The sequence below is a fragment of the Physeter macrocephalus genome, chromosome 12, assembly GCF_002837175.3.
Source record: "Physeter macrocephalus isolate SW-GA chromosome 12, ASM283717v5, whole genome shotgun sequence".
NCBI lineage: Eukaryota > Metazoa > Chordata > Mammalia > Artiodactyla > Physeteridae > Physeter > Physeter macrocephalus.
Window position 1 is genome coordinate 77,818,439 of NC_041225.1, and position 27,543 is coordinate 77,845,981.

The 27,543-nt window shown below is 36.1% G+C and overlaps 1 protein-coding gene across 4 annotated transcripts in view; it reads left to right on the top strand.

Moving 5' to 3' along the window:
* The window catches only part of EHBP1 (EH domain binding protein 1), a 343,347-nt gene that overhangs the window by 43,796 nt on the left and 272,008 nt on the right, over positions 1-27,543 (top strand). For all 4 annotated transcript variants that reach the window (XM_007108111.4, XM_024133485.3, XM_007108113.4 and 1 more), the window contains exons 3-4: positions 18,039-18,096; positions 27,012-27,107. In XM_007108111.4, coding sequence (XP_007108173.2) covers positions 18,039-18,096; positions 27,012-27,107 — 154 coding nt within the window. The remainder of the gene's footprint in view (positions 1-18,038; positions 18,097-27,011; positions 27,108-27,543) is intronic.

The window sequence follows — 27,543 nt, forward strand, 5'->3', positions numbered from 1 at the left end:
GGTGATCCTGAAGATACAGTTATTCTCCTCCAAGTCCCTGTTCTCCATCACCAGCATTTTTCCAATTAGAAAGTCTCTTTAAAAAAATTTTTTTTTAACTAGGAAGAAATAGAAAATCTGAACAGACCGATCACTAGTAATGAAACTGGATCAGTAATCAAAAAACTTCGAACAAACAGAAGTCTAGGACCAGACAGCCTCACACGTGAACTCTACCAAACATTTAAAGAAAAGTTCGTACCTATCCTTCTCAAAATATTTTAAAATGTTGTAGAGGAAGGAATGCTTCCAAACTCACTCTATGAGGCCAGAATTTTCCAGAGACCAAAATCAGATGAAGACACTACAGAAAGAAAGAAAATTACAAGCCAGTATCTCTGATGAACATAGATGCAAAAATCCTCAACAAAATTATTAGCAAACTTAATTTAACAGTACATTAAAAGGATCATACACCATGATCAAGTGGGATTTGTTCCAGGGATGCAAGGATTCAATATCCACAAATCAATCAACATGATGCACTACATTAACAAAACGAAGGATAAAAATCAAATGATCATCTCAATAGATGCAGAAAAAGCATTTGACACAATTCAACATTCATTTATGTTAAAAACTCTCAATAAAATAGGTATAGAAAGAACATACCTCAACATAATATAAAGGCCATATATGACAGACCCACAGCTAACATCATGCTCAGTGATGAAAAGCTGACAGCGTTTCCTTTAAGATCAGGAAAAGACAAGGATGCCCACTCTCACCATTTTTATTCAACATAGTATTGGTAGTACTAGCCACAGCAAACAGTTAAGAAAAAGAAATAAAAGGAATTCAGATTGGAAAGGAAGAAGTAAAACTATCACTATTTGTAGATGACATGATACTATATAGAAAACCCTAAAGACTCCACTAAAAAACTATTGGAACTAACAAATGAATTGTATCCAGCAACTTTACTGAGAAATCAGTATACAGAAACATGTTGCCTTTCTGTATATACATTAGTAATGAACTATCAGAAAGAGAAATAAAGAAAACAATCTCATTTACAGTTGCATCAAAAAAGAATAAAATACCTAGGAATAAATTTAATCAAGGAGGTGAAAGAATTATACTCTGAAAACTATAAGACATTGATGAACGAAATTGAATACAAACACAGATCGAATACTGTGCTTATGGATTGGAAGAATTAATATTGTTAAAATGTCCATACTACACAAAGAAATCTACAGATTCAGTGCAATTCCTATCAAAATACAAATAGCATTTTTCACAGAATTGGAACAAATAGTCCTAAAATATGTATGGAACCATCAAAGACCCCAAGTAGCCAACACAACCTTGAGAAAGAACAAAGCTGGAGGCAGCACATGCCCTGATTTCATACTAAACTACAAAGTTATAGTAATCAGAACTATATGGTACTGGCACAAAATCAGACACATAAACCAATGGAATGTAGTAGAGAGCCCAGAAGTAAACCCATGCTTATATGGTTAGTTAATTTTTGACAAAGAAGACAATAATTTACAGTGGAAAAGAGAGTCTCTTCAATCAGTGGTGTTGGGAAAACTAGATAGCTACATGCAAGAGAATGAAATTGAACCATTTTCTTATACAATTTACAAAAATAAACTCAAAATGGATTAAAGACTTAAATGTAAGGCCTGAAACCATAAAACTCCTAGGAGAAAACACAGGCAGTATGCTCTTTGGTGTTGGTCTTAGCAGTATAATTTTGGCTAAATCGCCTAAAGCTTAGGCAACAAAAGCAAAAGTAAACAAATGGGACCATATCAACTAAAAAGCTTTTGCACAGTGAAGGAAACTATCAATAAAATGAAAAGGCAACGTACTGAATGTGAAAAGATATTTGCCAATGATATATCTGATAAGGAGTTAATATCCAAAAAATGTAAAGAATTCACATGAGTCAATATCAAAAAAACAATCTGATTTAAAAATGGGCAGAGGACTTGAATAGACATTTTCTATGAAAAAAATACAGATGGCCAACAGACACATGAAAAGATGCTCAACATTAGTAATCATTACAAAAATGCAAATCAAAACCACAGTGAGATATCACCTCGCTACTGTCAGAATGGCTATGATCAAAAGTCAACAAATAACAAATGTTGGTGAGGGGGACTTTTAAGATCTAATGTCTTAGCAACTTTCAAATACGATACAGTATTGTTAGCCTACTCATACTTGAAAAGGTGCTCAACGTTACTAATCATCAGGGAAATGCAAATCAAAACCACAGTGAGATATCAACTCACACCTGTTAGAATGACTGTTATCAAAGACAAGAAGTAACAAGTGTTGGTGAAGATGTGGAGAAAAGGGAACTCTTGTACCCTGTTAGTGGGAATGTAAATTGGTTCAGCCACTAGTATGGAAGTTCCTCAAAAAATTAAAAATAACAACTATTGTATAATCCAGCAGTTCCACTTTTGGGTATTTATCAGAAGAAACCAAACACTAATTTTAAAAGATACATGCACTCCATGTTCATTGCAGCATTACTCACAATAGCCAAGATAAGGAAACAACCGAAGTGTCCATCGATGGATGAATGGATAAAGAAAACACACAGACACATACATACACACAGAGGAATGTTACTCAGCCATAAAGAAGGAAATCCTGCCATTTGTGACAACATGGATAGTCCTTGAGGGCATTATGCTAAGTGAAATAAATCAGAGAAAGACAAATATAGATGATCTCACTTATATGTGGAATCTTTAAAAAACAAAACAAAACTGAGCTCATAGAAACAGAGAACAGATAGGTGTTTGCTAGAGGCAGAGGTGGGTGAAATGGGTGAGGGTGGTCAAAAGGTACAAACTTCCAGCTATAAAATAAGTCATTGGGATATAATGTACAGCATGGTGACTATAGTTAATAATACTATATGGCATATTTGAAAGTTGCTAAGAGAGTAAATCTCATTATAAGAAAAAAATTTTTGTAACTATGTATGGTGATGGGTGTTAACTAGATTTATTGTGATCATTTCACAATATGTATAAATATTGAATCATGTTACATACCTGAAACTAATGTTATATGACAATTATATCTCATTTAAAAAGTTATATCTCATAAAAATTATTTACTAGAATAATTTGTTAATTAAAATTATTTTGTTTACTTAAAATAGCTTTGGGCAATTGCATAAAGCAGAGTTTTATATTTTTCTCTTTCTATAAGAGAATGTTTTGCTCTGTGTGCTTTGTGTTTCAACCTCAGGATATTGGGTTATACAAATAAATTGTATCTTTTCAGCACTGACAGGAATAGACGCTTTAGGAATAACACATTGAATTAAGGATGGCTTCTTTTACCACCCACATGTGATGAGTAGCACAGGGTATTTAAATGCTTTGTCACAGAACATGAATAGAGCTGATCATGAAGATACAAAAAATATATATATATACAATATTGTTAACCATAGTCACTGTGCTGTACATTAAATCCCCAGAACTTATTTATCCTGTAAGTGGAAGTTTGTACCTTTTGACCATCTTCACCCATTTCCCTCACCCCCAACACCCACCTGTGATAACCACCAATCTGTTCTCTGTATCTGTGAGTAGTCCACTGCTTTTATATTCCACATGTAAATGAGATCATGCAGTATTTGTCTTTCTGTCTCTGGCTTATTTCACTTAGTATAATGCCCTCAAGGTCCATTCATGTTGTTGCCAATGTCAGGATTTCCTTCTTTTTTATGGCTGAATAGTATTCTATTGTGTGTGTATATAATATAAAGAAGATACACACACATACCCCACATCTTCTTTATCCATTCACCTGTTGACAAACACTTAGGTTATTTCCATATCTTGACTATCTTGACTATTGTAAATAATGCTGCAGTAAACATTGGGGTGCATATATCTTTTCAAGTTACTTTTTTGTATTCTTCAGATAAGTACCCAGAAGTAGAATTGCTAGATCATGCGGTAGTTCTATTTTTAAGTTTTTGAGGAATCCCCATACTGTTTTGCGTAGTGGCTGAACCAATTTACATTCCCACCAGCTGTGTATAAGAGTTCACTTTTCCCACATCCTTGCCAACACTTGTTATCTCTTGTCTTTCTGATAATACCCATTTTAACAGGTAAGAGATTATAATCTCATTTTGGTTTTGATTTGCATTTCCCTGATGATTAGTGTTGTTGAGTACCTTTTCATGTACCTGTTGGGCATTTGTATGTCTTTGAAAAAATGTTTGTTCAATTCCTCTCCTCATTTTTTAACTGGATTTTTTTTTTTTGCTAATGAGTTGTATAAGTTCTTTGTATATATTAGATATTAACCCCTTGTCTGATATATGATTTGCAAATATTTTCTTCTACTTCATAGGTTGCCTTTTTATTTTCTTGATAGTTTCCTTTGCTGTGCAGAAGCTTTTTAGGTTGATGTAGTTCCATTGTTGATTTTTCCTTTTGTTCCTTGACCTTTTGGTGTCATATCTAAAAAATCATTGCCAAGATTGATGTCAAAGAGCTTACCCTGTATGTTTTATTCTAGAATTTTTATGGTTTCAGGTCTTATGTCCAATTCTTTAGTCCATTTGAGTTGTTTTTTGTGTATGGTGTAAGATAGAGGTTCAATTTCATTCTTTTGATTGTGGCTGTCCAGTTATCCCAAAACCATTTATTGAAGGGACTGTCCTTTCCCCAGTGTATATTCTTTAGCTCCTTTGTCATAAATTAATTGACCATATACTCATGGGCTTATTTCTGGGCCCAAATTTCTTCTTTGTAATTAAGATTCATCATTTAAAAATTTAAGGTTAAATTTTACAAGGTGGTATATTTAAATGGTTTACAAATTCAAAGAGTACCGCAAAGCTTATAACAGAGAAAGCAACGGTTCCTTGCCCCACCCTGCTCCACCTTGACTCTCCATACCTACAGAAAACCACTTTCAACCCCGTTAGTTCTTCTGGTGCTGTACTGTATATTCTTCAGTAACATATTTTTGTTTTCTTTATTTTTTATTGAGTTATAATTAATATATCATAAAATTTACCTTTTAAAAATGTACGATTCAGTGACGTTTAGTGTACTCACAACATTGTGTAACTATCATCACTATTTAATTCAGAATATTTTCATTGCCAAAAAAAGAAATCCTGTCCCTATTAGTCGTCATTCCCCATCTTTGTTTCTCTGTTCAAGCCTCTGGCAAACATAATCTACTTTTGTCTCTGTGGATTTGCCTATTATGGACATTTCCTATAAATGAAGTCACGCAATAAGTGGCCTTTTGTGTCTGGCTTCTTTCACTTAGCATGTTTTTGAGGCTCATCCATGTGGTAACAAGTGTCAGTATGTTATTCACTTTTATAGCCAAATAATAGTTCATTGCATTGATATACCACATTTTGTTTACCTGTTCATCAGTCAATGGACATTTAAGTTGTTTCCATTTTTAGACTGTTATGGATAGTGCTGCTGTGAACATTCATGTACAAGTTTTTGGGTATATACCTAGAAGTGAAATCACTGAATGAAATGGTAACTCTATGTTTAACTTTTTAAAAAAAATTTTATTTTTTTCTGTCTCTTTTAATTGAGGTATAGTTGCTGTACAATATTATGTTACATATTATATGTTACATGTGTACAGTATAGTGATTCATAATATTTAAAGGTTATACTCCATTTATAGTTATTATAAATTATTGGCTATATTCCCTGTGTTGTACAATATATCTTTTTTTTTTTTTTGCAGTACGCGGGCCTCTCACTGTCGCGGCCTCTCCCGTTGCGGAGCACAGGCTCCAGACGCGCAGGCCCAGCGGCCATGGCTCACGGGTCCAGCCGCCCTGCGGCATGTGGGATCCCCCAGGACCGGGGCATGAACCCGTGTCCCCTGCATCGGCAGGCGGACTCTCAACCACTGAGCCACCAGGGAAGCCCTACCATATATCTTTGTAGTTTATTTTATACCTAATATTTTGTACCTCTTATCACCTACCACTATATTGCCCCTCCCCTCTTCCCTCTCCCCACTAGTTTGTTCTCTATATCTGTGAGTCTGCTTCTTTTTTCTTATATTCACTAGTTTATTGTACATTTTTAGGTTCCACATATAGGTGATATCATTTGTCTTTCTCTGACTTATTTCACATAACATAATGCCCTCCAAGTACATCCATGTTGCTGCAAATGGCAAAATTTCTTTCTTTTTTTAAGGCTGAATACTATTCCATTGTATATATAGACCACATTTTCTTTATCCATTCATCTGTTGATGGGCACTTAGGTTGCTTCCATATCTTGACAATTGCAAATAATGCTGCTATGAACATTGTAGTGCACATATCTTTTAGAATTAGTGTTTTTGTTTTTGTTTTTTACATATATCCAGGAGTGGAATTGCTTTGTCATATGGTAGTTCTGTTTTTAGTTTTTTTGAGGAATTTCCATACTGTTTCCCACAGGCCGAACCAATTTACATTCTCACCAGCAGTGTAGGAGGGTTCCCTTTTCTCCACATCCTTGCTAACATTTGTTATTTGTGTTCTTTTTGATGATAGCCATTCTGACAGGTGTGAGGTGATATCTCATTGTGGTTTTGATTTGCAGTTCCCTGGTGATTAGTAAGCAACGTTGAACATCTTCTCAAGTGCCCGTTTGGCCACCTTCATTTCCTCTTTAGAAAAATGTCTGTTCACTTCTTCTGCCCATTTTTTAATTCAGTTTGTTTAATTTTGAGTTGTATTAGCTGTTCATATATGTTGGATATTAATCCCTTATCCGTCTTATCATTTGCAGATATCTTGTCCCATTCAGTAAGTTGTCTTTTCAGTTTGTCCCTGGTTTCCTTTGCTGTGCAAAAGCTTCTAAGTTTAATTGGGTCCCCTTTATTTATTTTTGCTTTTATTTCTTTGCTTTAGGAGATGGATCCAAAAACATATTGCTGTGATTTATGTCAAAGAGTGTTCTGCCTATGTTTTCCTCTAGGAGTTTTATAGTATCCAATCTTACATTTAGGTCTTTAATCCGTTTTGAGTTTATTTTTGTATATGGTGTTAAGAGAATGTTCTATTGATAATTTCATTCTTTTACATGTAGCTGTCCATTTTTCCCAGCACCACTTATTGTAGAGACTGTCTTTTCTCCATTGTATATTCTTGCCTCCTTTGTCATAGATTAATTGAGCGTAAGCATGTGGGTTTATTTCTGGGCTCCCTATCCTGTTCCATATGTTTAACTTTTTGAAGAACTGCCAAACTGTTATACACAGCAGCTATACTATTTATAATCCCACCAGCCATGTGTAAGGGTTCCAATTTTAACATATCTTCATCAACACTTGTTATTATCTGTCTTTTTGATATAGTCTTCCTGATAGGTGTGTGAAGTGGTATTTCATTGTTCAACAACATACTTTCAACTTTTTCTTTTAACCTTTTGATTTTAGACTTTATCTGTTAGCTTCTTGATATGGTAGGTGAGGGTTTAGCTGTCCACCACCTCCTCCCTGAAGCACACTTACCCTTCCCTTTCCCCATCCTTCCTAGTCTTCAGTCAGCTCTACCAGAGCTAGGTCAGAATTCATTGTTATGACTTAGTATTGTTTGCATCGAGCGCTATGGTATTATGATTACATTTTCTTTCTTTTGATTTTTCTTGGGTTAAAAATTACTTTTTTTCCCCTTTCCCCTCATGTATATATCATTATTATTTCCAAATTTTTCTGTCAGCCTCTCAATATCCCTCTCAAAACAGTTAAACATTGGTGACTCATCCATTCCTTTTTCTCCTGGAGTCTTCCAGTGTCCTGTTCCACTTTGGAATGATTTCTTTCTAGGCCTGTGGCATAGATGACATCTTGAGACCTTTTTTCGGCTGTCCTGGGAAATTAGTGAGACTTTTAACCTCTGGATTGATCTAAATTTTTAGTCTTTTTTCTCCCCTTTAACATCTCTGTTACTTTATTCTCGATCTGGAAGATTTCCTCAACTTTATCTTCAAACTCTTCAATTTTTACTTTCCTAAATGAAAAAGGATGACATAACATAATTTCCAGATTTCTTTACTATTCTTTAAATTTTCCTTTTATATTTTTCATGGGTACAATATCTTCTGTATTTCCAAGGATATTAGTGATAATGTCTTCAGTTTCTTTCAAGTTTCTTCTTTCTCTCTTTTAGCCACTTGGCTTTTTTCTAAAAAAAAATTCATTTATTTATTTAATATTTATTTTTGGCTGTGTTGGGTCTTCGTTTCTATGTGAGGGCTCTCTCCAGTTGCGGCGAGCGGGGGCCACTCTTCATCGTGGTGCGTGGGCCTCTTACTGTCGCGGCCCCTCCCATTGTGGAGCACAGGCTCCAGACACACAGGCTCAGTAGTTGTGGCCATGGGCCCAGCCGCTCCGCGGCATGTGGGATCTTCCCACACCGGGGCACGAACCCGTGTCCCCTGCACTGGCAGGTGGACTCCCAACCACTGCGCCACCAGGGAAGCCCTTACCGCTTGCCTTTTATATTAGAAGCTTTCCTCAGATGATCCTTTGTTTGTTCACATTTAAGAGGGAGACCATACAAAGCTGTTTGGAAACATAGACACGGGATGGTTGCTAACATTATCTGAAAATTTTCTGAAAAACAGGCACTGATCTAAGTACTTTATTTGCATTATCTTAACAGATCTTTACATTGGTCCTGTGAGGTTCTAATTTCACAGATGAGGAACATCTTGAGACTTAGATGGTACAACCCGAAGAAGGGGAACCCAGATCTATCTGCCTTCATATGATTTTTTTATCCATGATATTCTGTTTCCCTGCCTCCCTCCCAATAAATGATTTGTGAATACCAGGAAAACACTTTGTGAATACCAGGAAAATTCTTGAGAACCTTAAAGTCAGATAGAAACAAGACAGATAAATGTAATCATCCAAACACAAAATGACAGCGATTACAGAATTGTGCTGAGAGAAAATGGTGAGTATGATTGTTTAGGAGGGCCGGGGAGTGGTCTGAGTGATGTATCCTTTTTTTTTTCTACTAATCTCTTTTCCAGGAAGCCCGGTACATGACTTGGAAATATTAATATTTATGTGAGTGACATGTGAGGCTTGTTCAAACAGGCCTAGAAAAAAAGAAGTAGTAAGTAATACGCTAAATTAAAGGAAGCGTAATGGGTGATTTTATAAAACAGTAAAGAAAGTAGGAAGTATTATTTGGGAAGATCAGTATTGCACACATGATACAGCAGTGATTGATTATAACGCTATTTCTCTCAAATATCTTTATATTAGAAATTATAAACCCTTTATACTGTTTAATAGTATAGCAAAAAAATTATATATACATGTGTGTGTATTTTTAGATGGCCTCTCAGAAAGTTTACTTAGCTCAAGTTTGTCAAACTGCACTTCCTCAGTTTGAATGGTGCTGTTCCAAAATACATAGCTATTATAATCCCTGTCAGCGAAAGTCCATATGTGTCACCAGTTAAACATTTTTAACCAAAAGCAGTCACTCTGTGAAAATATTTTAAAGATGGTAGGAAGAGGCAAAATATAATTTAAAAAATATTTTTGTTTGAGTGACAAAGATTTACATCTCTTATTATTAGAACTGTCCTTTCATTTTTACAGAAAAGAAATATATCCTGTGTATGTGTACTTTGTCTTGTAGAATTTTTTTTCCTATTAATTATTACAGCTTGCTAAATAACTCCTGTGAAGTAAGCATAAAGGAGTATAATTAACTGGAGCTACAAGCAGTGATAGTACAATAGGAGGCAGATGTACCTACTGAAGGATAAAAATAATTACTTGAGAAATAGTTAAGTAGAGTATTTCTGTGATAAGACAATTTTCCCCCTTTCATTTCAATATTTACAGCATCCCACCATGAAATGTTCAGTTATGGCTAAGAGCCCTTTCCCCTAAAAGGAATAACCTTGTTATTTAGTGAAGTACCTATTCACATTAACATCAGGGTTAATATTGTGAGCTCTCTTTTCCTCATTGTAAGCATATCCTATATTCTTTGGTGAGAGGAATATGCTGTACTTTTTGTGTTCTAAAGGCTTATGATTCCGTATTTTTAATTTAGGAAAAGCTCAAAGGCATAAATGTTAATTACTAAGTTCTGAGGTATAGCTGTCTTTTATCTTCGGAAACATCAATTTCATATATGTGAAAACCAGTAGGACATAAAAAGGTTAAATTTGGTCTCAGCACTTTGCAGTGTAAGCTTCTACAAGACAGCAACTCTTTTATTGTTATGTATGTGTGTCTTTTGAATTTTCTATATGTTGAGGAGTTACTGTAGCAGACACCCCCCAAAATCAAGGTGGTTTGACCTAATAAAAGTTCACTTCTTGCTCACTTTTCAGTCTAGAGAGGTTGACTGGCCTTCCACGTGGTCATTCAGGAGCCCATACACCTTTTATCTTATGACTCTGCCCTCCTTTGCATTCTGGAATCCTCTCCATTCAGCTGGTGTGGAGAAGGCATACTCATTTATTATCCACTCTCCTCCAGAAGCGACACCAGTGGTGAGAGGTATCATGTAGTTCCATCGCAGTGTCAGCATGCTGGGATTGGTGGTGGTGGTTGGGGACAAGGGGCTTCCTGCAACATCTCCCAGGTTTAACATTGTGCTTTGGACAAGGAGTCTGAATCTTTGGTGGTCCACTTACTGCTCTGCTAAAAGATACTACTTCCCCTTTCATAATATTATTCAAAGGTGGTAATATTAGCTAACTCTAGGTTGTCAGAAAACAGGAGGCAAAGGACTCCGGGCCACACATTCTTTACCCTATTCTTTAATTTCTCATTTCATTTTAAACCACAAAATATTTAACTAATTTGAGTCATTTAATCATATGGTCACTGAATCATAGTTTTAGAACTAGCTGAGGTCTTAGTACAATCTCTTCATTTGATAAATTAGGGAATAGGCTCAGAGAAATGGAGAGGCATTCCTAAGGTCACTACGTGCCAGAACTAGGAAAAACAAGTTTCCCAACCTCTAGTCTAGTATTCTCTCCTCTGTACTATGTCATCTTTGAGGGGCCTTCTTTTACAAATTCATATCTCCTAAATTAATACAAATTGTTTCCCCAGTTTTCTTTCCTTTGACTACCTTCCTAAGATACTTACCCTGGAGAAAGGGGGATTTTAATTGATATAGAAGAGAATTAGTGATCTGAAAAGCATTTGTCATATTGTTATTGTTGGGTCCTGTAATGGAGTGCCATAATGACTTTGCAGGCCCAAGGAAGGATGCCCCAGAGATTGGAGGGGCTGCAGGTAAAGGAGGGTTGCAGAGTCAAGTGGGGCCTCTTTGAAAATTTTGTCTATGGCCAGCTCAGACCTTAGGGAACATTTATGTTAACTTAAGACAAAGAATACACCTCTTCCACTTCTATTGACTTAGAAAACAGATTAATTCAGCTGAGAGGTCTTTAAATTCAATGAAATTTTTTGCTAATGATTAGAGAAACACAAATCAAAACTACAATGAGGTATCACCTCACACCAGTCAAAATGGCTATCATCAAAAAATCCACAAACAATAAATGCTGGAGAGGGTGTGGAGAGAAGGGAACCCTCCTACACTGTTGGTGGAAATGTAAATTGTTACAGCCACTATGGAGAAGAGTATGGAGGTTCCTTAAAAAACTAAAAATAGAGCTACCATATGACCCTGCAATCCCACTTCTGGGCATATATCCAGAGAAGAACATGGTCCAAAAGGATACATGCACTCCGGTGTTCATTGCAGCACTGTTTACAATAGCCAAGACATGGAAGCAACCTAAATGTCCATCAACAGAGGAATGGATAAAGAAGATGTGGTACATATATACAATAGAATATTACTCAGTCATAAAAAAGAATGAAATAATGCAGCAACATGGGTGGACCTAGAGATTGTCATACTGAGTGAAGTAAGTCAGACAGAAAAAGAGAAATATCCTATGATATCACTTATATGCAGAATCTAAAAAGAAATTATACAAATGAATGTATTTACAAAACAGAAACGGACTCACAGACCTAGAGAATGAACTTATGGTTACCAGTGTGGGAAGGATGGAGGGAAGGGTTAGTTAGGGAGTTTGGGACTGACATGTACACACTACTATATTTAAAAAGGATAACCAACAAGGACCTACTGTATAGCACAGGGAACTTTGCTGAATGTTATGTGGCAGCCTGGATGGGATGGGAGTCTGGGGGAGAATGGATACATGTGTATGTATGGCTGAGTCTCTTTGCTGTGCACCTGAAACTATCACAACATTGTTAATTGGCTATACTCCAATATAAAATAAGACGTTTAAAAGTAAAAAAACATACAATGAAATTTTAAAATTTAATTGTTTAATTCTGTCTGTTCACATGTAATTCCAAACTTAAAAGTGCTATTTTATTTTAAGTAACTCCCCCCCACATTTAAATAGTTCCCCACCATAAAATAATATAAATTCATTGTAGAAAATGCAGAAAAGTATATTCTTTAAATGACATGTAATTTCATTTCCTAATAGTAACCACAGTTATCACAGGTTGTGCCTGGAGTTGGGTAGTTGGTTTAATTGTTTGTGTCTCCACTAGAATGTAAACTTCCAGAGGATCAATGCTTGTCTTCTTTTGTCTTTTCATCTCCATGGCTCAGCCCAGTGTCAGGAATGTAATAGGCATTCAATAAAATATTTGTTGAATGCTTATTATGATTCTGGAGAGTGATGAGACTGGTTTTCACGTGATGGTTTTGGAATTTTTCTCACGGCTTTTCAGTCTCACCTCACACAAGTGACACACATGCAAGAGTAGGAAAGAGTAAAGGAGTCTAAATTTAAGCCAGAAATGTTTTTCTTTAAATTTACTTTGATCACAGTAGATCACGAGTGGCAAAGAGAAGGGCCCAAAACTTAGTTGCAGACAAAAGAAAGATACAGTTTATTGCTTATAAAGCAATAATAAACTGGTTCATTGTAGCTCTCATATCTTTTCCTCCTTCCACTTCCATTTTCCTCCTGTCCTTCCTCCTCTACAGAATTTAGCATCAGGACCATAGCGTGAGATAAGTCTTGCCACCTTCAGGTTCAACTTGTTGCCTTTTAAGGACTCTGAGGGTAGGATAGAAGGTCGATTTTTATTTTATTCATTCATTCATTCATTCATTCATTCATTCATGTATGGTTTGGCCGCACTGCCCAGCATGTGGGATCTTAGTTCCCTGACCAGGGGTCAAACCTATGCCCCCTGCAGTGGAAGTGTGGAGTCTTAACCACTGGACTGCCAGGGAGGTCCCTTATTTTTAAATGTAAAGTTTCCTCCCCTGCATAAGCCCACCAAAAGATTAAAAATTTTCCAGTGGAACTTGGGCAGTGTGTCTGTGTACATTTTATGTGTATGTATGGAAAATGTTTATATATGTAAATATCTGTATATAAATATATGTGTGTGTGTTTATATATCTGTATGTGTAGTGCTACCTGGTTACTTAGGTAATGGGGTAGAAATGTTAAGTACATGATTGTTGGATTCTCTCTAAAATCTGGGCTCTATCAGGTTGTCTTGACTTTTTCGATAGAAAGTTTTATAGGTTCTTTGGTAATTGGATAAAACTCTCACAATTGCTCTATCCCTGGCCTCTTGGGAGCACATAAGTAAATATTTAATGGTTCTTTTCTAGTACAGCATGGATGCTTAAAATATTAATTGTGGTCAACCAGTTGTGTGGTTATTGGTGTTCTTCTATGAGAACAATAACTTACAGCACAGTTCTTTATTTTAGAACATTCTGCCTTGCTATGTCCCTGATAATGTAAAGGTGGGCTGAGTTCTAATGAAGGCATTATAAAGATTGGACATGACTTAGAATCACAAAAAAGTTTATTCAACTCGGGACATTCTCAAATAAGTAATTTATGTTATATTTACATACTTGGAACTTCAGGCATATAGGTTAGGAGACCACCCTTCCTAATTTTTTACAGTAAGTGGCTTCCCTTTTCTGAAACACAAGAATGGGTTGAGGGGAGGGAGATGCTGAGAGGCCAAGTTAGGTGGAGGCAACTGTGCAGGTGGCACTAGGACAATATCGTGGAGGGGAAGCACCCTCACTGCCATCACAACTAATACCTCACTAATGTTCCAAGTCGGGAGGTGTGGGGATTGCTTTGCACTCTCCCTTCCCAGGAGATTCCAATGTGCAGCCAAGGTGAGGATGCTTGCAAAGCTCAAATAAGCTGCAGAGAGAATGTATTATGTAGCTACTGGCTTTAGTTGGACCTCATCAATTATAATTAACCAATTGGGAATTCCTGGATGAAATTTAAGGTTCATTCAGTAGTGAATGTACATCGAGTCTCAATCTTGTACCAGATTCTTATTAGTTACTAGGAATAGAAAGATAAATAAGATATGGTTGATAAAGGAGCACAGTCTAGTGGAGGAGATAGAAATAATAACAAATAATGTAATACAGGGCGCATAGGATATTAAAAAAGAGGTGTCTAGGGTATTACTGGAAATACAGTAGAAGGAGCAGTTAATGCTGCCTGAGGTTTAGGATGTGGGATGAAGTGGGAATGAAATGAGAAATGGTCAGGTTTTCACAGAGGAAGTGATGAATTAAGAGTTTATCAGGTAGAAAAGAGAAAAGAGGAGGTTTTTTAAAAAGTTTGTAACATGCAAAGATGTGAAGAAATTGAATAAGTGTTCAGGGATTGGTTGGAAAGCAAGATGCCATTGAGATAGTTGTAGGTTTTGCATCTAGAAAAGTAGATCAGAGTCAGGTGGTGAAGTGCCTTATAAACCACATTCAGGAATATGGATGTTATCTTGCATGCTATGGTGTCACAGGGTCAAATGCATACAGGGACTAAGTAGATCATCTTAAGAGTGAAGCTGGTCAGGTGTGAAGCAGTTAATAGCATTGGAGGCTCTAGTAATCTGGATAGCATGGACCTTGTTTAAAGGCATTTAAGTATGAAATGTTTTTTAAAGTTTAAATTTAAACTAAAATGGAATACTATTTAGGTCAAGTAAATCTGTGAAATTCAACCTTCAAGTGCCAGTCTGTAGTACCTTCAGTATAAGAGCCCAATAAGGATAATAAGGAAAATCGGTAAGATCTTTATAGCATTTCTAAAGAAGTATTGCAGAAATATAATTAAGAGTTGAGGTTGGACTGGAAATGTGGAGGTGAGAACATAGTAAAAAGGTTAGTGTAGTAATCTAGGTAAAGTGTTCCAGCAAGCCACCAATGCTTTCAAACAAGGTAGCTTACCCTGGTTGGCTACTCAATCCCTCTGCTGTGAAGCTGCCATCATTGATCATACCCTCTGCCCACCTCTGTTGTCATGTTGCTATACTGCTCCCCATCTTCATGTCATTTGCCCTGTTCTACTTCTCTGTGTGTTGAACAAGGTTTTGTTTGTTTCTCCATTGGTTCAGATTCTTAGATGAACACTCTGATGTTTCATAGAAACTTTCTTCTATTTCATCTGTAATTTAGCACTTTGGCATCTGGCTCCTGCTCCCAACATCTCACGCTGGAAAGATTCACCAAAGCAAGCTACTGGTTTTTACAATTGTTGTCTTCAAAGCCTGACACTCTTTGGGAACTGGTTTAGTCTTGGGTGGAGAACCACCACTTTTCTTTTTTATACTATGCTGGTTACTATCACCATCAGAAACACACTGCATTTGTTTAGAAGACGCCTTGATGAAATAGTTTCATTGGAACCTTACTTTTGTTTTTTTGTCTACTCTTGTTTTCTTCAGGTCCTATCACCGAAAATGAACAAGTATTAACATTTTACCACATTTATATTGCTTCTTGCATCCTCCTCCTTCCTGTATTTAGCTGGGTTATATAGATTGTAAACTCTTAGTCTTTTATGTCTAAAACCAGTTTTTAAATGGTAGTTTAGCCAATATGAAACTCCAGGATAGCATCTATTTTCCCTTAGCACTTGAAGATCATTAGCTTCATTGTATTTTGGGTGCTGTTGCTGCTAAGAAGTTGCTGTCAGCATAATTATGCCTTTGCTGGTAACCTATCTTTTCTTTTATGATTTTTCTCTTTATTCTTGCTGTCCCATAGTTTGATTGCAAGGTATTTAGATATAGATTAGTTTTTTATTTATCCTGTTTATTTGTTAATATATATTTTCAACCTAAGGACTCCTATCTTTATTGGAACATTCTTAGCCTTTTCTCCTTAGTATTGCCTCTGCCATTCCCACTATTTTAAACTTCTAGAATTTTTTTCTTTTTTTAAAAAATAAATTTATTTATTTATTTATTTATTTATTTATTTATTTTTGGCTGCTTTGGGTCTTTTTTGCTGTGTGCGGGCTTTCTCTAGGTGCGGCGAGTGGGGGCTACTCTTTCATTGTGGTGCACAGGCTTCTCATTGCGGTGGCTTCTCTTGTTGCAGAGCACGGGCGGTAGGCACGCGGGCTTCAGTAGTTGTGGCACATGGGCTCTAGAGCGCAGGCTCAGTAGTTGTGGCGCACGGGATTAGTTGCTCTGCGGCATGTGGGATCTTCCCGGACCAGGGCTTGAACCCGTGTCCCCTGCATTGGCAGGCGGATTCTTAACCACTGCACCACCAGGGAAGCCCTAGAATTTCTATTAAGTGTGTGTACTTCTCATTCTATCTTCTATGTCTCTTTACCTTTTTAAAAAATATTATCACTTTATTTCTCTGTACTACATTCAGGGTCAGTTCCTCTGTAATATTTTTCATTAGACAACTGTCGCTATTTGGACAGGTTTCTAGATAAATCACTGGATCAGGAGTTTATGGCTGGTGACCTTTTATATATGTATGTAGGTAGGAAGGTAAGTAGGTAGGTAGGTAGTTAAATAGGAGGACGGGTCATCTGCTGCTAATGAAAGATACCAGGGTAAAATGAAGGAGACAGAGAAAGTGGTGAAGGTCACTGAGATGAGTAATCTCATTCATTTCTTGGTTAAAAAGCTTTTATCTAAGATTTTTAAAAATAAAAATCTAAGTAAAAGAACTGATAATCATAGTTTTTATGTTTTCCCTAAGCATTAAAGAGAACTTAGTTGTATTAGCTGAAAATGTGAGTTTGTTTTGTTTTTAACTTTATGTTGGCAGAAGATAAAGAAAAGAAGAGAGGTATGAGAATTAGAAGACCTGTATTTCATTTGGTCTTGGTTTTGCCAGAACTTTCGATGAGTTATGTAACTTTGCCAGAATGTACCTTGCCTGTTTTTTGGTATTATATTGTTTTTATGAAGATAGTTGAGATGATTGATTATAAAAAGGTTTTGAAAACCATAAGCATTGTTCATAAGATACAAAGATGCAAGAGTAGTGTAAACCACAGATTTAAATTATTTTGGAAGTATCATTTTTATGCTTATTTTCTCTAAATTAAAGTGGATAATGTGTTAGAAATATAGTATTGTTTTAAAGGAGATATATGTATGCTTTTCTTTTTAAAATAGTCTAAGTATTTTATTTTACTTGGTTTGTCCCAGTGAATTTACTTGGTAAAGTATTTTTAGAAAAACATGTGGATGAAATATTAGTCATTTACATATATACACTACCAAACGTAAAATAGATAGCTAGTGGGAAGCAGCCGCATAGCATAGGGAGATCAGCCCGGTGGTTTGTGACCACCTAGAGGGGTGAGATAGGGAGGGTGGGAGGGAGGGAGACGCAAGAGGGAAGAGATAGGGGAACATATGTATATGTATAACTGATTCACTTTGTTACAAAGCAGAAACTAATACACCATTGTAAAGCAATTATACTCCAATAAAGATGTTAAAAAAATATTAGTCATTTAAATTAGATCATATCTGTATTCAACATCTACTATATATGAATAATTTATAGAGCTTTATTGTGAGTGCAATGGTTCTATGTAATCTAAAGCAGATGATTTTTTGTTCTCTTAAAGGCACTAGAACTAAATTTTATTATTTGATTTAAGATAACTTAAATTATACGTAATCTTTTTCTTGTTTGGCAGGCAACCAGATAAACTGGTGGTAGTTTGGACGAGAAGAAGCCGAAGGAAGTCTTCCAAGGTTTGTCTGTTTTCTAAATTTCTTACCCAAATGTTGAATTTGACTTTTGGTCAAATTATTAAGCTTCTCTGGTCCCAGTGAAGAATATTTTAAAATATTACTTGATATTTTGGGTTATTTCTTATTATCTAATGTACTAAAGTGATTGATCAGGCGCTGTATGTAAACTTGTTACTGCAGTTCCTAAAGCAGGAGCCGGTTACCTGAGTTTTGATTTTGGATTTTGTAGCCTTGAATAATATAATAGTTATTTAACTTCTCTGTGCTAGGATGTCATGAAATAATGATTAAATAAATATCACTTACAAAATTATACCTAGGATTACTTTATTGAGATTCCAAGAGGATGAAGTTAGGACACACATAAGGAATGATGAGTTATCTGAGTCCATTGCTGGGTTACTGAAGAGGAGTTGGATTTTTCAAAGGTTTTAATTTTTTATTCTTATGGCTTTGTGGGGAGTGGAACAGAATTTTATTTATTTATTTATAATTTTTAAAAAATATTTTTGGTTGTGTTGGGTCTTCGTTGCTGCGCGTGGGCTTTCTCTAGGTGCGGTGAGTGGGGGTTACTCTTCGTTGCGGTGCATGGGCTTCTCTCATTGTGGTGGCTTCTCTTGTTGCAGAGCACAGGTTCTAGGCACACGGGCTTCAGTAGTTGGGGGACACTGGGCTTTCTCTAGGTGCGGTGAGTGGGGGTTACTCTTCGTTGCGGTGCATGGGCTTCTCTCATTGTGGTGGCTTCTCTTGTTGCAGAGCACAGGTTCTAGGCACACGGGCTTCAGTAGTTGCGGGACACGGACTCAGTAGTTGTGGCTCGCGGGCTCTAGAGCGCAGGCTCAGTAGTTGTGGCTCACAGACTTAGTTGCTCTGCGGCAAGTGGGATCTTCCTGGACCAGGGCTCAAACCCCTGTCCCCTGCATTGGCAGGTGGATTCTTAACCACTGCGCCACCAGGGAAGCCCAGAACAGAATTTTAAAATGTTCAGTAGCAATTCTAGGTATTTTTAAAATTCCAATCTATAGACCAGTAGGTATGAGTATATTTTTGTAAGCACACAATAACTACAAGCATGTTTATTGAATGTTGGTTTTTCTATAAGTAGACTTATGTAAAGAAAAATTTATTCATTTTAACTGAAATTAAATTTTAATTTAATTTCAGAATTTAAAATTTTTTAAGGGCATCTTTTTAAATTTTATTTTTATTGAATTAAAATTTATATATGGTATAAGTCACAGATCTTAATTACACAATTTTATGAGTTTTGATCACTATATAGTTGTATAATTACCACTCCTATCAAGATATAGATTATTTTCATCACCTTTTTCCTTTGAGTCCTCTTCCAGTCAATTGCCAATCCTTAGAGGCAACTACTATTCTGATTTTTCTTTCAGCGTAGGCTATTTTTGCCTGTTCTTAAATTTCACATAAATAGAATCATACAAAAGTACTATTTTATGTCTGATTTCTTTTGTGCAGCATGTTTTTGAGATTTTTTCATGGTATTGTGAATATTGGTAGTTAACTTTTTTCATTGCTGAGCAGTATTCCATCATGCACATATACTGCAGTTTGATTTTTTATACATCTGTTGATGAACATTTGATTTGTTTCCAGTGAATATTCTGAGTATTCAACTATTGTGAATAAATCTCTTGTAAACATTACTGTTCAAGTATTTTGAGGGACAAATGTTTTCTCTTGGACGAATAACTTGGAATGGAATCAATGGGTAATAGGGTACATACATTTTGAACTTTTAATATACCCCCACCAGCAATATAGGAAAGGTCCAGTTGCTTCACCTCATGAATAGCATTTTCTTCAAAGCATACATTTGTAGTTTGGGGGCATTATATTTTGGACATGTAATATTTTATTATCTATTTATTTATGAGAAGGGGTTCTAAAAATAGACTTAGGGTCTTCTGTCAGTTTTGCTCAGTGGGTCTTAAGCTTTTGTGAAAAGGAACAATATTAGGCCATCCACTAAGTATGATAGAAGAATCTGAATATAACTATAAACATTGGAAATCGACCCTAAATGTTTTTAGCTATCAACAAAAAGTGATTTCCCTTTTTAGAAACTAGATACTAATTGTTTTCTTAAAACGTTATGAAGCACAATGAAATACTTTAGATTACAGGTCAATTAAGCATACCCATATTTGAAATTAAGTATACTTTTAATTTAATTACATTTTTGAAAGTCAGTCAAATAACTTTTAGGTCCAGATTCTTTTTTATATTGTATCAAATATTGATTGAATCCAGATGGTGAAATACAAACATAGGCTACAGGTTGATTTTTCTCAAAATATAATATTTTCTAGAAGGAACTATTTCTTATTGGACTAATTTTCCAGTTGTGATGCTCTTAATATTTCACATCCCTTTGGATATTTTAGAATCATTGTATTTTCTCTTGAAACATTATAGATGTACTTTTGAAAAGTTTATGAGAACTTACAATGTGTTGTTTATTATAGCATATACATGATATGTTCATGTATATATGAAATGCTGTTCTGTAAATTGTTCACAACAGCTAAATAAGGACATAAATATTTCATAGAAGCTATGAAAGAAATGATAATGATATTATTGTGAAAATTAAACAAATAACTTTTTTTTTAATCTTGAGAAGCTTGAGATCCATGGCATTTTGGAATTTAAAAAAAAAGAAAATTGTCCCCAGCTATTATTTTTTAAAATTAGCTATCAGTTATATTAAATCCACAGACTAGAACCATTGTTTTCTTCTGAAAGACTCTTCTGTTTTCTGACATTTTTCCTTTGAAATATTATTTGCTTGCTAAGTCCCATTGAAATCACTTAGGGGGAAAACAGATTTCTGCAACCATTGGCCAGAAAATAGTCTAGTTTTTATTTTTAACTGTGTTTCTGGAAAGAGTTTGAACTACGCTGTAATTAATTTTTTTGGGTTATCTGTGTAAGTTATTATTTATCTTGCCTGATTCTGAGTATATCTACCTTTTAAAAAAATTATTTTATTGAGGTATAGTTGATTATCTACCTTTTTTATATTGGTGGATTGAAATTTATAACTGACACTCGGATAACAGATTAGACAGTAAAATAATAAGGCACATTGCCTTATTTAATTTAAAGTTTAGTTTTCAGTTTATTGCTCACTTTCTTTGGGTACATGTCTATTTTTCTAGTTAAATATATAAAGAACTCATTGCTGAATCATTTTTTATCGAGAAAATAATAGCCATGAGTAATTATCCCAATATGCAGCTTCCCCACCTCTTATCCTCAAGTCGTGGCATTTATAACAGAGATTTTTTTCAGGCTGCAGTTAATTTGTATATGCTTAAATAAATTATTTTTCAGTACAGTGTTTGACAATAAGAAGCAGGGAGATTGTGATAGACAAGAAGAATTATGGCAGAGTAGTCTGTTTCCTTAAATCTAGTTTTCTAAATTTAAACTCACAGAGAGATGGGAGAGTTCCAAAGGGAAACAAGAGCTTGAAAGTCCTCACCAGCTTTTGGGTGGCATTACCACCTCTACTCCCTGCTCTATGGTTGTGCTATAGCCTTTATCAATGTGCTGTGGTATCATGAAGGGGTGGGTATAGTTGTAGAGCTTTGACTTATGACCATGATGTGGACAACTCTAAGGTAAATTTATATGTGACATCTTAAACATATGGGTAGATGCAGTTTTATAAATTGAAAATCATCAATTTAAAAACTAAATGACAGTTATAAATTTTCAGTGAAATATTTTGATTTTGTAGGAATCAGAAGTAACAAGTGAATATTTACTCTGTGTTTAGTTCCATATTAGGTACAAGTCTTTTAGGTAAGATATGATATGAAATAATTTGAAAATAAAGAATTTTATAGAGTCATTACTCAAAATTGAGAAATGTTACCTTTTCCTTAGGTCTGCCTTTGCTAAAGGATCTGTGATATGATTAAAAAGTGAAAAAAAATATATGAGTGGAACTGGATTATGTGGCTTCATCCTTTCTGCCATTAACTGTACTAGGATGCTGGCAAATGATTAAATAACCTGCCTTTCCTGACTCTACTAAGGAGCTAGCTAAATAGCTGTATGTGTTTTGTACCAAATTATTTTCTAGGGAAATCCTTTCTGTTACCCTGAATAAAAACTGATCAGGGTTCTTGTAGTGCTGATGAGTGCCAATATGAGGTGCTTTTTAAAAAATAAAGTTCTTAAGAACCTAAATTCCTGTCTCAGTTGATTTGTACAGTTAGATGTTTAATACCGCAGCTATTTTTAGTTACCTGTATTAGACTTTTCATTCTTTTTCTAGCTTCAGGTTTTTTAATTCTGTTTGAGGTAGAAGTTGTAGTAAGCTCTTCTGACTAGGAACACTTTTTTTTTTCCTTCGTGTTTGCTGCTATATACATCCATAGTTTCCTCTCCAGCAAAATTTACTGATTCTGTTTTCTGCCTAGTATATAATAATTAGCTAACATTATCAAAGCTGGCATTGCCAGATACTCAGCTGGACTAATTGATATTGTTACACTGTCCTAACTTAGCTAGGTGTACAGTCCCTAAAACAGAAAGCCAGAGCTCTGTCTTAGTTTGACCTTTTCTCTTGCTGGGAAGAGATGCTGGATAGAATGGTCAGAAAATGGCAGCATACTAGCAGCTTGGGAACTAGCACCTTTCTATCTTTTTTTTTTTTTTTTTTTCGGTACGCGGGCCTCTCACTGCTGTGGCCTCTCCCGTTGCGGAGCACAGGCTTCGGACGCGCAAGCTCAGTGGCCATGGCTCACGGGCCCAGCCGCTCCGCGGCATGTGGGATCTTCCCGGACCAGGGCACGAACCCGCGTCCCCTGCATCGGCAAGTGGACTCTCAACCACTGCGCCACCAGGGAAGCCCCTTTCCATCTTTTTTTATTAAAAAAAAAAGAAAGAAAGAAAAAAAAGGTTTTAATTCATTAAGCAGATTGTATTTTTGTTTATTGGGTCTAATTACCATTCCCTGATCCAAGACTGAGAATTTAAAGAGGTCATTTAGAGGATCAGCATTAGTATACCTGAGGAAATTACGTGGTATCACCATATTCTAACCCTGCCCAGTTGTTAGTTGGTCTCTACATTCCCTGCTTTTCCCACTCTTGACCTCTGTGTCTTATACATAAATGTTAAGACCTTAGGGATAGAAGACTATTTTCTTGACTACTGTGTGAATCAGAAATAGTTTGCTGTGATGTCGGTTGGGTGAAGAACTCTGAACTTGAAAATCATGGAGTTGGTTCTCCTCCTGATTATTAGTATGGCTTCAGGCAAGCCATTTACTCTTTAATTGCTTCAATTCCCTTATCTGGACCTGGTTTAGATCTCCTAAAGATATTTTCAGGCCTAAAATTCTTTGATGGTCTTTTTTTTCATTCAGAATTTTACAAAAACTCTATCTTTTCTGCCGGGGCTAATAAGTAAAGTTCAGTTATTATGGTCTTTTTTTTTTTTAATGTATCGGGAGACTATGAAAATATAATTATGGGAAGTTTGAAGAGACCAGAGAAATTGCTTGACCTACCATGACAATACATGAGAATTAGAGTTGTCATAAATCTTCAGAATTAAATATGTAGACTCTGTAGAGTTTTGATAAAAGATTTTCTAAGATGGGCAGCAATTTACTTTTCAAAATGGATATTGTTTACTTTGTGGAGTTTTTGTTCTAGGACTGTCAGCAGGCATAGAAATAGGCAGGGGAATAGAGGAATCCCTGGAGGTGTTTTTTAATCAGCAAAACTCAGTTCTTTACCTTTGGCTGTGGTGTGCTAAGTCTCTTTTGAGTCTCTACTTCCCTTTCCTCAACTGAAGTTTTGTGATCTGGGGGCAATGAAGAGAGAATAGAGAGGGAGTTATTGACAATTTAGCTGGAGTGGGAGTAGTTAGTGCTGCTAAACCTATATCTTGTGCTGGTATTTTATCTTTTATTGAAGTATAGTTAACTTACAATATTCTGCTGGTATTTTAACTAACAAGATATGATAAGATTTGCACGGACATAAGTTTCCATGATCTTGATTGCTTCTCAATTCCACTTCCTGGGTTCAAATCCAACTTTTGCCACTTACTTGCTGTGTGATCTTGGGCCAGTCTGTGTCTCAGTTTCTTCATGTGTTAAATCTGCTCCCTGACATGCACCTGCACTCATATACTTTAGCTCCTTTCCTATTATTATGGAAGAATCGTCTGTGCTCTGAGCAAATGCCAGTTTGTCTCCTCTTGTACTGTTAAGGACATTACTCTAGCAATTATTTCTCTTCTGCATCATTAAATTTTCCCTCAACTGGATATTTCTCATCAGCCTAAAAATATTTTTCTCTTATGTGAAAAAATTCTCTTCTGACACTTATTTCTCCCACTAGCACCAACCTATTTCTCTCTTTCTCTTTCAGCAAAACACCTCAGAGGAGTTGAATGTACTTCCTAGCTCAGTTTCTTTCTTCCTATTCTTTCTTGAATCCATGCTAATCCAGTCAGGTGTTTACCCTTGTCAGTCCACTGAAACTGCTCTTGTGAGGTCAGTAATGGCTTCTGCTTTGTTAAATCCAGGGGTCATTTTCCAGACCTCATCCTCTTTGACCTGTCATCAAGATTTGGGACAGATGATTGTTCCTTCCTCCTTAAAACATTTTCTCCACTAGAGTTTCAGAATAACACACGCCTCTGCTTTTCCTTCTGCTTTACTGACCCTTCTTTGCTGATTCCTCCCCATTTCCTGGACCTGTTATTGTTGTGCTCCAAGGTTCAGTTCTTGAGCCTTTATCTCTCTCTCCTTCTCTCTCTCTCTCTTTCCCCCTCCCTCTCTCCCTCTCTCTCTTTCTCTCTCTCCTCACTCCCTTGGGATCACATCCAAGTTTTAAGTGTCACCTGCATGCTGATGATTCCCAAACTTACAACTCCCGGCACATACATCCAGCTGCCTATTTAAACACCTACACTTGAATATCTAAAAGGCAACTTAGATTTATTGTGTATAAAACTGAGTTCCTAATCTTATTTTCCAAACTTGATCCTTCGGCAGTTTTGCCTCATATCTGTTAATAGCAATTCCTTTTATGTACTTGCTCAAGGGCAAAAGCCTTAGAATCAGCCTTGGCTACTTTCTTTCATACAATCAGACAGAAAACCTTATTGATTCTATCTTGAAACTTTGAAAAAATATATGGAATCTGACTACTTTGTACCACTTTTCTACCACCCCAAGCCAAGTCACCATTAGCTCTCCATAGGATTATTGCAGTAGCTTACTGGTCTCCCTGTTTCCTCTTTTACATCTGAAGCCTATTCTAAATACATTTGCTAGAGTCAAAAAGCATAACTTCTGCTTAAAATCCTCCAGTGGCTTCCCATCTCACTCAAATTACAAACCAAAATCTTTGGAATGGGCTGCCAGAGCCTCATATGATTGGGCCCTCCGTGATTTCTCTAGTCTTATCTCCTGCTGCTCTTCTCTTTGACCACTCTGTTCCAGACATAGGCATTGTTGTTATCTAACTGCCTCAGCATCTTTCCAGTTGCTGGCGCATATCCCTAGAAAGCTCTTCCCATGTTTTAAAATATCTGATTCAACTCCTTACGGTCTTCTCTCGTCACCTGCTCATTGACACTTTTCTCTGATTAACCTGTGGAAAATTGTTACTTTTTCTTGCCCCTTCCATCCTTCTTCCCTGCTTTCATTTTTCTCCACAGCGTTTCTCTCTACCTAACATGCTGTCTGTTTTACTTAACTATTTTGTTTGTCTGTCTCTTCCTACTATTCTGAAAACTCCACTAAGGCAGATTTTTTTTTTTTTTTTTTAACTACAGTTCCTAGACAATGCTTGGCAGATAGTATCAATTGAGTGAGTGAATGAATGAATGAATAGTAGCTACCTCATAGGGTTCTTATGCAGATTGAATGAGTTAAACATAAGTAAATTCCAAATATGGACTGACATATAGAAAGTACTTCTTTTTTTTTTTTTTTTTTTTTTTTTTTTGTGGTATGCGGGCCTCCGGACGCGCAGGCTCAGCGGCCATGGCTCACGGGCCCAGCCGCTCCGGGGCATGTGGGATCCTCCCAGACCGGGGCGCGAACCCGGTTCCCCTGCATCGACAGGCGGACGCGCAACCACTGCGCCACCGGGGAAGCCCCTAGAAAGTACTTCTTAAGTGTCAGCTTTTATTACCACCTTCATAGCATGTCCACGGACACTCCTGAAGCCCAGAGAGATGAAGATTTAGTTGAGCTGTCTTGGCATACCATTATTCATTAGCTTTGGCTGGAAGTGCCACCACAACGGAAGACCTAAGAGTGGTGACCCCCACATTTCAGGGGGTTCCTTAGGAAACCTTGATAATCAATATTTACAAGGAAAAAAGTCTTTAAAATTATAAGCACTAGAAACATTAACTGTACAAACTGCTTTCTTCTTTACTTGACCCAAATAAACATTATGGTTTAGTGGGAAATGATCTTAAATGCAGACTATACAATTAATTTTTCCTTTTAAAGAATGAATTTGCCCTTAAGTTCCTAAATCACAAAGTAATTTTAAAAATGTTTCTCCTAATAAGGTTTTTATTCAATCCTAAATAGCTTTTGAAAATATGAGGCACCTCATTTTTGCATCTTCTTGTGTGTGTGTGTGTGTGTGTGTGTGTGTGTGTGCGTGCGTGGGAGAGGGTAAAGGTTTGTCTACAGATAGTAATCTGTAGCTACCATGTGATATAACCATCATAGCCCAAGTTTAATGCTTGAAAAGTTTTATTTGACTAATCATTTTTGTTTTAGGGAGACAGATCTAATGGATAGTTAAATAGGGTCAATATATTTTTGTAAATTATTAACATTGCATTTCCTGTACTTCAAATTGAAGCCATTATTTTTATTCTGGTAGGCTCATAGCTGGCAGCCTGGAATAAAAAATCCATACCGTGGTGTTGTAGTGTGGCCTGTTCCTGAAAACATTGAAATCACTGTGACACTTTTCAAGGTAAGTTCCAGTTTTATAAGTTATAGGATTTATTATATAATCATAGTTCTAAATGACGGAATATTTCAGTATTCATTGTTCTATACATTTGGGTCCTTAATGTGCAGTAAGGACCTTAATGTGCGTTATTTTTAGAGATATAGCAATTTATAACAATGTAAGGATATCAGGGTGTTTCATGGTCTATAAAGTCCAAATAATTTGGCCTATAAAGTCCAAATAATTTGGGAGTCTTTTTGAACTTATTCCAATTAAGATCAATTGGAATACTTCTTTTACTACTTCCTACATTCTACCCACAGAGAAGTTTAAAGTGCTTTTTCTGTGGAAAGCTGAGGTTTGTGGAATTCTTAGTCCTGACCCTCATTTTGTTAGCCTTGTTTGACTAATAACAGGATAGGCTTTTCAATTAGTATATGATAAATATTTTATTGAT